This window comes from Strongylocentrotus purpuratus, unplaced genomic scaffold, assembly GCF_000002235.5.
Source record: "Strongylocentrotus purpuratus isolate Spur 01 unplaced genomic scaffold, Spur_5.0 spur5_scaffold_16, whole genome shotgun sequence".
NCBI classification, from domain to species: Eukaryota; Metazoa; Echinodermata; class Echinoidea; order Camarodonta; family Strongylocentrotidae; genus Strongylocentrotus; species Strongylocentrotus purpuratus.
Genome location: NW_022145601.1, coordinates 10,182,829 through 10,196,379, shown reverse-complemented (window position 1 = coordinate 10,196,379; position 13,551 = coordinate 10,182,829). Strand labels below are relative to the sequence as shown.

The window sequence follows — 13,551 nt, the reverse complement described above, 5'->3', positions numbered from 1 at the left end:
TGGCGTGCCACACACACATAACCGGGTTTCTGTTGACATGCCATGCACACATAAACTCTCATCCGCTCGCGTGCCACGGACACATTTTCGTGCATAAGTACACAAGCTAATTGTTTATGCCTATTGTGCGATGCGCATTGCGTGCACGCATGAATGCTTACTGTATTTGTGGAGGGGGTTTATTGTTGTTTTGATTTTGTGTGCTTCACATATACCGTTACATTGGATTTTCCTGAGAAAATTGCGATATTTTATCATCAAATTTGTCAGTTTTGATCATGGCCCCTCAGATTGTGTGCGGGAAATGAGACAACGGATTGGTTTGACAACTCACTGATAGTGCTTATTTACTTTACCAAAATTACAGATTCATGAAATGATATTGGTATCAACAGAAAGAGGGTTATATTTCCTACAACTTTAACGTAGAATTCTTTTTTATACAATATACAGATGAGATGTTATAGTGAGATCAAACATAGTAACAATTTAAACTACACGCACTTGAACCAACCCTAAATTAACTTGGCACACAGGAGATTAGTAGCGGGCACAATAGGGATTAGCACTGTGGCACTGGGTGCATTGTATGGGTGGCAGCTTAAGAGTTAATGATACAAATTGGGAAAAACTGATCTGATCGATTCCTTAATTCTCCCAACTATATTATTACAATTTAATTACATTTTAGGTGAATGAAAATAGTCACAAAGCAATGAATTTGCTCTGTATGCCATTCCAGACATTTAGATGGTGAAAGATTTGTAAAAGCCTGTCCCGTACTAGCGCCTATTCCGGAATAAGAAAATTCCAGCTGTTCTCGCTGCATTTCGTTAACCCTGGATATCATGTATGTTATGATTGGACATACTTCGCATCTGGCCAGCTGCGATACGCTCCATTGCGTAGTACCGGACTATTTTTCGTTTCTGTTCTCATTCATTTGCTTAGCACCGCAATTGCGGGGTTAGCAGGAGTTAGCACCACAATTGCGGGGTTAGCCCTGCTATTTTGCAGGGTTAGTTAACCCCGTACTATAGGTGGGGTTAGCCAACTTTAGCCCACTTTGGTAAAAACCAGTCTGAACAGAAAGTGGAATAGGCTTTACCCTGTACTATAGGTGGGGCTAAGACCCCCCCCCCCCCCCTTAACCCCATCTATAGTACGGGGTTAAGCAAAATATTACCAGTGTGAAAACAGTATTAGTGGGTTAGTACAGTAGAAGGAATATGATAATTAACATTTCATAGAAAAATTTCACAGTTTTTTCATCAATCTTCAACAAGGTTACCGAGTCACTTTGATAAGAAAATAGTCGATAAATTAATGATCACTCTAATGATTCCCACTGATATATCCTTGAAATGTCTATGATAGAGTGAAATAATAGTTTTATGTGGGATTGTTCTTACAGCATCTTGCAAGGCGGATGCAACGTGAGGAAGTCCAGAAGTCTAGACCAAGGACGCTTTCAGAGGAGCAACAGAAACAGTTACTACATGATGAGGTGTGTATGAACAAACTAGTGTTGTAACATCACGGATATCTCCAATTCTGTTTAATTCTGTTTATTTAATTCTGTTTATTATTTTTTTTTTTTTTAAACCGGAAAACAAAATGGTCCAATTGAAAATGGATAGTGCCATGGACGGTCGGATACCGGACAGTTAACGTTTGACCACAGTACTAGAACAAACTCTTGTTTGCTTACCTGGTGGTGTTTCACAAAGATCCTAAGTTGGGCTTCAAAATTATGGAAAGCTGTTAGCATCTCTGAAATATTTTGCATAAAATGCTGATTAAAATCGTTCATAATTTCTATTATCAAGGAAATTTCGTGTTATTGATGAGGAATTTATTTGTTCTTGAATATTTTTTATCTCAAGACTACAAAAGCTATCCATAATTTTTAACTCCAAGTTTGACTTAGGATCTTTGTGAAACACCCCCCCCCCCCCAGAACTGCATTAGCATGGGAGTCCTTTATGCATTAAACCTTGTCAAAGGAGCAACAGAAGAAAAAAAACTTGTTTCCCTGGCAGAAAGGCATTATGGACGCACTATAGCTCAGTGGTAGAGCAGTGGTCTTGTAACAGTGATGTCCCAGGTTCAATGCGCTCCTGCCCTTTGATAAGGCATTAATCGTTATACCAAGTCCCTCGTAGGGGACAGATAGCCGTTTGTCCTGTAGCAGTCGGGTAAAACAAACAAATTTATTAATGTGAAGTACTATCAGTTAGAGCAGGAAAGTCCTTTATGCTCTCAACTGTAAGAAATTCCTGTGTGAAGGCCCTCCTGCTAGGCCCACAATCATGCAGTGATTTCTGGGCCCTTTGGGTTGTTCTGGTATTTACATTTTAGGCAGTTTAGAAGAAAAATAGTACACTTCTGGACTGTTTGTAAAAATGATACACAAATAGTGCACATAGATCCGTAGTTTAGGTAGATAAGTATTCTGTATTAGGACAAACCCCCTCCCCAACCACCCTCTTTGGAAACTATTCTAAATATTGAAATTTCTGTAGTCAATGTTGCTCTGTAGTAGGGGGGTTGTGGTCTGAGGTTAATTTCCCAGGGCATGGTTGCATAGCGGTTGATACAGAAGGGTGGTGATAGTCCAGGGGATCGTCTTCCCCAAAACTATGAAAAAATATGAGTATTACCCAAACATATAGCTTTATTTTACTGCTTATTCTAATTGTAATGCCCTTCTTTATCTTCAAAGGGAAATACTGCATTGCAATTTGACTTGATTGTTTTGGGAATGTTCCAGAATGTGTAACTCTATCCTTTTGTTACTGTTTACTCAAACCATAACTATAATGCAAGTAATCAGCTCATGAGAAGAATTTTAGATAGATGCAAATTGAACACACTCAAGTTTGCTTACGTAACGACATATTATTGACGTTTGTTCCTATATGTAAACATTGTATGTACGTGGGACAGGAAATCACTTGTTTCTCATTTGAGAATGTAAGATACCGTAACATGAATGCCAAGTGTTGACATAATATTCTGCATGATAATCTAGAAAGGCGTATCAAGTGTGTATCATTTTCCTCATTAAAGGTACTATTTGAATTTTTATCATGCGTACATGTACATGTATCATATCAGTCAAAGTTGAGATACTGAATGAAGCAAAATTTTATATATGGAGAGATAATGCTTTGAAATTGCTCTTAAAATTGACCCTCTTGTTATGATAATATCTATTATCGTAGAAAATTCTTATTCTTGTTAGAAAATATTGCGGGATTTTTCATTTTTTCTAAAATATAATTTTCTTCATACTTTGTAATGCCTCACTTTCTTTAAGCCAAATTGATAAAAAGCTTTAATGGTCGTGACAACAGGTTAAAGAGAAAGTTGATTTCTGGGGAGAGGTGAAAAATAATTTGTGAGCGTTTTCATTGTTATTAGGGACTTTTAGATTTACACGACGAGAGCGTGGACTGCCGCGTGTGACATTGTGTTAAGGCACTCGGCTGTGCCCGGCAGTGCCTTAAAAGGACATCACATTTCCTTAAAAGGATGTCCCTATTACATGTATGCAAGTGTGGAAGAACATCAGAGAAAAAATGTTCCCTGAAAAGCATGGCTCTTCAAATCCCTACATATTCTAAATATGACATGTAACAGCTTTAAATGAGGACTACATTTTTATGCCACATGTTTGCGTTGTCTCATATACTGTACATATTGCTGTGCACAGTGCTCGTTACTTTTACCAAGACTTGGCCAAATTTCTTATCATTTAGATGATTCCAGAACTATTTATTTTCTCCCACAGAGAAATAAAAGACTAATGAAATTTGAGTAACTGAACCAGTGTTATTTTTCTAAATGTTTGCCTGAAGGACTTACAAAGGCTCCTCAAGTGAAAATCATTTCCTTTTGAATGTAATTTTAAACTTGTTTGTTTTTAGTTATTGATTATTTATGCACTTTGTATCTAATGAAAAGGGGCTTTATAAATGTAATATTAATATTATTATATTATCATACATCATGTTATAATCTTGTTTCTTGCTCATTGTTTTCTTTAAAGGGATCAGGTAACTTTGTCTTAGATCCTTTAACAAAATCCTTGATTTAGCTCATGCTGCAATGATACTTATAAAATTTTAGGTCAGTCAGGAACCCCATGACTTTTACAAGCCGGTTTTCACTTTTTTAAGGCGCTTCTTGAATATTTAGAAGCTCAATTTTTTTAGCGCTTCAATATAACATCATATCACAGACACTGAAAACACTCAGATTTCACATTGTTAATCGATCCTTTTAATAGTCATATTCCAAGATTCATGACTTGATCAACTGCATGTTATTTTTATATCATCACTCTCTATCTGCTTCCAAAGAATAGATGATGACTTCCCTGTCTGTAACAAAAGAAATAAAAAGAAATACAAAGATATAAAGGAAATAATCAAATATTTTCAAAAGGATTTGTTAATATATGAACAATATTGATTTACCATAATTACAGGTTATAATACATTTGTGTACTTTCATTTCCTTGAAGGTGACATTCTTAGAAATATTGAATTAACTAAACGTATAAACTGGTTTCGATAAATTTGTCCCATTGTTGAATATCATGTTTACAAGAAGGTAAATTGAAAACTGTGTCACCGTTAGATCCACCCAGAAATAGTTTTACAGATGTGACTGTGCTTCTGAGAAATATCACCTAATTCCTTCAATTATAAATTGGGTTATTTAGATCAGAATTATAATCTTTAGTTTTTAAAGGTTAACTACTGAGTGTCTGTTTTATTAATTTAAGGTCCATTTCTAGAAAATGATATAAGGCGAGGCGTCAAAAATATCGATACCAGCAGGCTGCCGCCTCACGTATTGGCGAATCGAGGCTGCAATTACGGCCGAAGCCTGGCTGGGGCAATTTATTTGTCACTTATTAGCCCAGCCGGCTTGTGCCAGGCTGGGATCTGAGGCTCGGTTTCCATTCGAAAGGCGGCAGCCGGCGCATGCTTTTGAATGCCATTTCCTACCGCCAGCGGTAGCCGGCTGAGCTGATTTAAAAAATGCAGCCAGGACGCACAAGTGCAGTTAGCTGCCGCTGGCTGGTATATTTATTTTTGACGCCTTGCCTAAGTACATTTAAAAAGCCAACTGAAATGTAATATTTGATTCTTTTGTATTTCCTTTCTAACATGAACACTGGTTTATACAGATAAATATTGATAACAGTTTCATGTTGTATTTTCATTGTCTCCTATTTATCTTCTTGTCTGATCAGAAAATTGCCAGAAAAATGCAGCATGAGGAAGTGATGCTCGCCAAGAAGAAAACCTACAACAAATATAAACAGAGAGTCAGTGATGAGATAGCCGACCCTGAGGTAAGTAATAGACTTTAAGGCTTGTTCTGGGCCCTGTTTCATAAAACAAGTTACAAGCAAGAACTGTTATAAGCTACCGCTACTGAAATTGAGCCTTTTGATTGGCTAAGAGCAAATTTGTTATAGAAATTTAGCAATTGTTATTGATAACAAATTTTATAAAACAGGAGTGTCCAGATATGACGTGGCAAAACCGCAGTGTTTTTAAAAAAATGATGAAGTAAAGTGTAATACGCTCCGTATTTTATAAAACAGAGCTCGGTGTATACGCACAAGTCCTTTGTTGCGCCCAGGTGCTATTCATTTACACGCATCTGTGGCAGTTTACTGCGCCATATCGCAACAAGCCTTTACACTGCTCGCGCATGGAGGAAAATGATACTCTGGAAATATGACCATTTTACAGGACATGAAGAGCATTTTTGTGTATCATTTTGTTTTATCTCAACTAAAGGAGACAAAACAGCAATATATTATACAGGTTTCACTGTATAGTATTATAGTTTTTTAATAGCCTAATAGTCCACTCCAAATTTTATTAAACCGAAACAGAAATTCTTTTCGCCCAATCGATCGTGAGCCCGGCAGCCACTGAGCAGCGCCAGATCGACGTTGCTCTATCCCTTATTGTTGAACGCCAAACAAGGTAGCAACAACTCCCATCTTTTAACGTCTTTTGGTATGACGCGGCCGGGGTTCGAACCCACGACCTCCGGTTGTGAGGCGGACGCTCTACTGACTGAGCCAACACTCCAGTGACTTTATATAATGATGCCTGATTTACTATTTGTTTACAACTTACAATTCACAATATTTATAAACTAAATTGACATGTTAGGTGCATGATTTACTTTTGTTTACAGTTGATATGGTATTTGTATATTCAAACTAATTTTAACTCAATCTTTTTATTTGAATATGATCATGGTTTCTTAGGATTATCATCAAACAAAACATACCAAAAGAAAAGTGAGCAGGCTTAATTTTACCATTCATTTTGATGTTTATAAATAGCAATGCTATAATAGCATTGCTATTTTGCATGTTTATGCTAGATTTACCATCACTGTACGACTTATGTGAATTGCATGATTTACTGTTAGTTTATTGTTCATTTGGTATTATGATATTGTATGTAAATGCACAATTTATGGTTGCTATACCACCAATGTAATATTGATAAAAGTGGGAGTTTTGTTTGGTTTACATGTGGTACTGCTTTATTGCATGCTACATGTAAACGTTTTACCATTTATTTACAGCTAAAGCAATATCACACCGTAGTGCAAAATTTGTTATTTGTTTATAGTCATTGTAGTTGCATGATTTACATCTTGTTTTATTGGTCACTTGGTATGGCTCTATTGGATGTTCATACATGATTGAGCACTTATTTAAAACTTGTAAAATGATGAGATTGTCACATATTGATGCATGGATTTCTATTGGTTTATAGATTACCTTATGAGGAGTAGCGATTGATTCCAATCAATCGCAACTTGAAATTAATTGCAACTCCTATCTCTTAAGTTCGTAGTTGCGATTTTATTTTAAAATGTGATTGATTTGGATCAATCACAACTCTTTATAATACAGGACCCAAGTATTGCTATATTGCATGTTTTACCATTTATTTACATCCAGTGTAAAAATTGATTGATGTATTATTTACTTTTGGTTTACCAATCCCCTGACATTGCCATATTGCATGATAATGCATGATTTACCATTTATTTACAGCCCATGGTGCAGGTAAACAAGGATAGTAAAGTTGCCGTGTTAGCAGACGCCAAAGAAGGACAAGGAATTACACTGACAGATGTCAGCTTAACAGTAAGGCATTCAGGAGGGCATGTTGTGGGTTAGGGTTTCATAGTTTCATTGGGGATTAGGGTTTGGGATTTGAATTTTGAATTTCATTGTGATTTGCATTTTAAGCACAGGCTGCAACGGCAATCTGCATGTATACTTGGTCCCAGCAATGCAGGAAGGACCTGGAAAATTAGTTCCTTTTTTTTGTACCAGTCTGGGAAATTTTAAGGAATTAAAAAAAAAAAAAAGAAGAAGATTAATGGTAATGATGTAGAGTGCATAACACATATAATTGCATGTCTCTATGCACTTTAGAGAACAGGATAAGGAAGGGATGGAAATAGTGCACTGGGTTCATACTTATGAGATGCTATATAATTATGTTTTCAAATTTCTTCAGAACTTTTTGAATGTTTTATATTTCTTAGGCATTCCGGCAAAACAGTGGCTGCATATGAAAACGACCTTTCCCTGTAAGATAATTTAAATATGAGAAAAAAACAAAGTAATTTCATCGGCCCTTGGACATGAACCAAAGTATGAGCAACTGGCTTTTTTTTTTTGGGGGGGGGAGGGGTGATAAAGCTGTGTTTCCACTGGATAATTGGCTTTTGTTTTTTAAAAGTGTAAACAAAGCCTGCTTTAATGACCCTGTAATATTTTGGAGCTCCATCTGGGATTTCTCTTAGTAATTTTTCTTTCTTCATGGATTGCTAAGTAAGAACCCTGCTGAATTAACTCTGAAATTAAAACAATGATTTCCAACCCACTCCCCCCCCCCCCCCCCCACACACACACACACACACAAATTGTTTTAGAATGCCACATACTGCTCCATGCATGTATGCATGTACTGTATCTTGACAATTGCTATTTGCTATTTGTTGCATGAGCAATCTGCTTGTTACATTTTTATTTGAAACTGGAATTTCCTTATTAATGAAATATTGTCATTCATCTATCACTTTTTTTTTTTTTGGGGGGGGGGGGGGGGAAGAGGTTGTTGCATGTACTTGAGGGCTGTTCAAGAGATTTTTAGAAAGTATCACTCAACATTAATTTGTATACAAGAACACCCTTCAGAAGTCGCACGATTTTGCATTCAAGAGGTAATTTCTGTTGTATTTATTTAAAAAAACTTCTTTGCCCTCTCTCTCTTTTGTAGCAAAGTGGGAAGGATAATCAACCTACCAACAGGTCGAACGGAGGCAACATCCTGGCATCGATAGACCCTACCTACAACCCAGGAGCTAACACCAACGTAGTACTTACAAAGAGAACGCCCATTAATCATGCGACGCACTTACCAGGTAAATAATGTGAACTCATTTTATATACAGAGTTAACTTTAAATACTCTATACTTATTTAACTGTTCACCCCTCTCTGGGGTAAAGACATCGACAAGAGTCCTCCAGAGTCCTCTGCCCTTTTTCATATCAGCTGGGAGGTCTCTTCGCGGGTGTTTCGTGGTCTGTTCCTCCCCACAGTTGCCCCACAGTTAATCCATCATAGACAAAGAACATTTATAATACTTCAGTCGCTCTGCCAAACCTACTCCATACTAACAGATTTTTAGTTATTTGTGGTAGTATAGTTGTGGGGTTCAGTCTTACACAGAGAACACCCATCAATCATGCAACACATTTCCCGGGTAAATAATGTTGAAATTAGTGCAGAGGTGACTCCTTCTAGAGCCACCAAACTAGCATGATTTGGCCTTGGCATTTAACTTTTCTAGGTCTTTGGGAGTACAGGGTTTTATTAGGATGGGGGAGGGGGAGGCAGACTGGAAGGTATTTCATAGTCTGTTGAAAGGCTAAATGAAACATGGGATCATTGCAAATAGATGACTGTTTTAATAATATGTAATGAGATCATTGTTCATATTGGGTGGTATTCCGGTAGCGCGAACTAAGTTAGCGCGTACTAAGTTAGTCCACACCTTTATGGAGTGCCAGTTGCTAACCCATTTACCCTGTACAGATTACTTTAATCCTGCAATTAACAGTGTCCAAAAAAATAATTTTGCAATGAAATGGGAAGAAAAACAATAATTACGAATGTGAACTGAATTTCAACAAAGTCTTTGGTAGATAATCTTGTCATGAATATTGAAGGAGGAAGATGACACCTAGCATTCCATAGAAGTGTGAACTAAATTTCTTGTTTAGTCTGGACTTAGTCCGGCTTAACTTATGAGAATACCACCCATTGTTTTTATCACTTGTTCCTTTTTGTTTCCTCATCTAGAGCCCATTCCGGAGCATGTCAATGGCGCCCCACCCCCTGACTTTGAAGCAATCCAAGGGACCAAGAGATCTACAGCCAAGGAGAAGAAAAGAGGATCCATTTTCTCAAAGCTCAAGAAGAAATAAAAGCGCTTTCCCGTACAGTTGTAGGGTACCTGACCAAAGACATTTCTTGAAGCTTTTGGAGAAGCGAAAAAGAAAGACTTGTGAATTACCCAAATTTTGCGAGGTAATCTCGAGTCCCTCTGACACGAGACATTTCCTGAGGCAGCCGATTGTTCAGTCCCACATATTGCAAAAGATGCTGGGAGCACTTCCTTTTCAAGTTTAGAGTTGCTAACCCTACCCTCAACATTCTATGGAAATCTAATAAGTGGACATCTTCTTGAAGCTCTTGAAGATCTTAAAGGAAAGAAGAAGGAAAATTTATCAATACTTCCCAGATAATCTTAGAGATTTTGTCATATGGACATATTTTCCAGGCATCCAACTATACAGTCCCATGTGTTGTCAAAGATGCTGGCATTTTTTTCAAAGACTTTGAACTGTATAGTCCCATACATAGTCAATGATGCTGATATTTTTATTCAGCGAAGCCATCTGTCCAGTCCCAAGTATTTTCAAGCATGCTGGAGCTATTAGTCCATTTCCACTTTGTCAAACCTTCGCAACATTCTACCCATACTGTTTTGTTCTCTGATCCCCAAACTCTTTCTAGACTTTAGAGCAATAACCATATATCTTGGGCTTTTGTTTTTTAATGATGAGAATAAAAACTGGTAGCTGATCGATGTATAAAACTGTAAATAGCAGAATTATTTTAAGTATCGGTTCTTTCATGATTTAATGTAAGTAACATTAGATCTTTAAGCATCTTTATTTTTTGAAATATTTTCAGTTGTTTAAGCTGGGCATTACTTTGTACACTTACATGGATAGAAAATTCTGGCAAATTCTTCAGTGGGACACTCCGCATTGCATTGCTTCGCTATGGCCGTTTTTGCTGTTCAGTGCCGTGAATTCAAAGAGTTTCAACCAGTTTGTAAATATTCTCAAGTATGATTGAGAAATGCTTATTCCTTACCAATCGAAAAACAATAGCTATCTAGAAGCTACAGGTACATTGTATCTATCAGGCCTACATGTATCAGTAGGAATTCGGCCCAGGTTGAGTGAGATGTGGTCTTGTAGCATTCCGAGGAGTATAGTTTGGGAGATGCACAGCGGTTTTGCAGGTTAAAAGTATGCATTGACCCTTGTCAATATTCATACATGTCGAAAAAAATTCAATGTATCTTAGTCACAAAGAGTTTTGCATGGCAAGGTGTCATTGCATATGTCACATGAGGTCATTTATATCTATTTATCATTGCATTTAACCATATTATTATCATATCAATCTGCATAATAATATTATGCAGTAGCGAGTTATCATACTCTTTATTTATTAGGCATCTGTTACTTCAGATAATTTTGAAAAATGTAATCCTTTCTTTTTAATTCTGTAAATAAAAGTGCCTGTCTATGCCAACTCCCAGTCTTCCCTTGTATTCAGAATAGACTTTAATCACAACTGTATACTACAATATAAGTCATTTTTAGTCAGTCTGTGCAATTTTACGTTTTTACTTTGGTTGAGAGATTTCCATTAAACGGGACATTTTACATACAATAATAAATCTGATCTGGAATTACCTGTATTTATAGACTACTTTGATAGAAGGTTAGTCATTTGAACATACTTAGATATGGATACCTTTAAAATGGTTAATGAAGTGCTCAATTGCTCCCAATGGAATAGAGAGTATGCATAGCAAGGTCGAATGATCTATTTATCTATTATTTTGGCAGGGTTTTTTTCTTCACAAATGTGAAGAAAAACATTCTTGAAATCATCTGTATGCGAACATATTGGCTCATACCGTAATCGTAACGACTGACGAGGATAGTAGTACACTGCAAACCACTTGAAAGGTTATTTTCATTGTTATTATTTCTTCAACAACACCATCATTATACCTGCCGAAAGCCGCTTGCCTTGCATAGAAGAGTCTATATGAAATACCCTTTTAGAAACACCAACTATTTACCATTATTCTTATTGAAAAGTGGTTTCATTTTATAGGGAAGAGCCTCCCATCATTAGCTAGACCCTTTTTATTACAAGGCCAGATCTGAGTGCTGTATTTGTAAATGATTTTGATGCACATCTGTGGATACAAAAGCCATGTTCGTATCAGCCATCTATCTGTAAAATAACTGCAACATTTACGGCTATTTCGTGTTAATTGGGCCTAAGATATATGGTACCACCTAACAATGTGGCATTTTGCTTCTGGTTATTTTATGCAGACTTTGCGGCTCATTTTCCTTCCGGGTTCTAATAGTTTACTATTACAGATATGAACATTATCCACTAAAGAGGCAGTAATATTTATTTCTTTTAAAGTGAACTAGGCTGCTCAGTACCCTTGAGTCAAAATCTTTAAAAATTTGGTACAGTCTAAAGATGCGTAAAAATTAAGAAGATAAAGCCTTGGGAGCTCGCGGTGGAAAAAAGTTTCCTCGAACAAGTCCTTCTTTTGTTAATTGGTTACGGAATGTTAATGTTATAATTACATTGTCATCCACTGACTTTGGATATAAAGTGACTTCCAATTATATTCATGCCAGATTCCTATCAGTATATCATTGCATAGTACTTATATAAACCTATACCAAATAATGTTACAAAGCACTCATGCATATCAGTTGCACATTATTTAAAAAAAAAAAATCATATGTAGATGCCTGTACATGTATTCTTTTAAATAGAAAGCTGAATTATTTATTGCTCTGAGTATTCCCTTTATGATAGATTTTTTTCAAAGAGGCTATTTTCTGTATATTCTTGTGAAATATTTTGGCATTATAATTGTGTGTTTGCACCTCCATGAAAACATTGTTAAAAAAAACATTTCTAATATTTATGAAGAATTCCATTTTTTTTTTAAATGTACAACTCAAAATGTGAGTAAGTATTCAATTGACCAAAACTAAAATGAAATGTTGAGTGTTTTCAGTGACATAAACAGAAATGCCGTAATTTTAAAATGCTCTTGATTTCTGATAAGGGAAATACAATACAAAATTATAATGTTTGATATATTGAGGATACTTTTTGAAATGTTAAAACAGCTTTTGAAAAGGACAATCACTGAACATCAAATTTAATATAGTGTTACTGCACGATTTTCTGTTTATTATCAATTGATTCCTTTCTTTTTTTTAAATGTTTACAATTATGTTAGTAGCAATTATCAGTCGATATGAGACACTGTTCCTTTCTTTTTTGAAACTGTTTACAAATGTGTTAGGAGCAAATATTGTATGGAAGTTGTATCAAATTTAATGTCGTTTATGTGATATTCTTTTATGAAGCAAAAAGACAATCAAATAGTATCATATTGAAGTTTAGTATAAATGATAGTGATGATATATTAATAGTATAGATTTATTTTAAGTGCGTCATACATCGGCAAAGATACAGTAAAACCTTACTTAACAGCCACCTGTATAGAAAGACCACCTGTCAAAAAGACCTATTTGTTTTCCCCTTCAAATACTATTCTTATTGAAACTTGTACAAAAGCAAACTGCCTGTAAAGACCAATATTCTTGTCTCGTTTGAGCAGTCTTTATATACAGGTTTCCTTGTAAGATGTATCCTACTCCAGAGCTGCCAACCATTCCGTTTTTGCCAGAATTACTCCGTTTTTTCCTCCAAATTACGGTACAACGTTTTTTCTTCATAAAATACATTTTTTCATAATTTTAAAATTTTTTTTTAATTTAATTTTTTTTTTTTTTAATTTAATTTTTTTTTTTTTTTTTTTTTTTTTTTTTTTTTTTTTTAAACATACCACACGTCAAACAACTGCCCTTAAATGGTGATTTGATCACGAATTCAATAGAAAACTTATTTTAAAACATACTTGAAGAGAAAAATATTCTCAAAAGAAAATAAATGCCGATAATACCAAAATAACCACAAAAAAAATTACCTGCTTGTATGGAAAAAACAGCATGATGAATGAACATTTCTGCATTGGAAGTGTGTCGCGCGTGGTTGTAAGGT

General features: G+C 35.7%; 1 protein-coding gene across 2 annotated transcripts in view; it reads left to right on the top strand.

Annotated features, from left to right (window-relative positions):
* LOC100888797 (uncharacterized protein DDB_G0290301) overlaps nucleotides 1-12,765 on the top strand; it is a 29,841-nt gene extending 17,076 nt beyond the window's left edge. The window contains exons 7-11 of one of the 2 annotated variants that reach the window (XM_030986762.1): nucleotides 1,415-1,507; nucleotides 5,270-5,371; nucleotides 7,112-7,204; nucleotides 8,349-8,493; nucleotides 9,436-12,765. In XM_030986762.1, coding sequence (XP_030842622.1) covers nucleotides 1,415-1,507; nucleotides 5,270-5,371; nucleotides 7,112-7,204; nucleotides 8,349-8,493; nucleotides 9,436-9,560 — 558 coding nt within the window. In that variant the 3' untranslated portion in view covers nucleotides 9,561-12,765. The remainder of the gene's footprint in view (nucleotides 1-1,414; nucleotides 1,508-5,269; nucleotides 5,372-7,111; nucleotides 7,205-8,348; nucleotides 8,494-9,435) is intronic. The other variant, XM_030986763.1, reaches the window with a different exon arrangement.
* The last annotated feature ends 786 nt before the right edge of the window (nucleotides 12,766-13,551 follow it).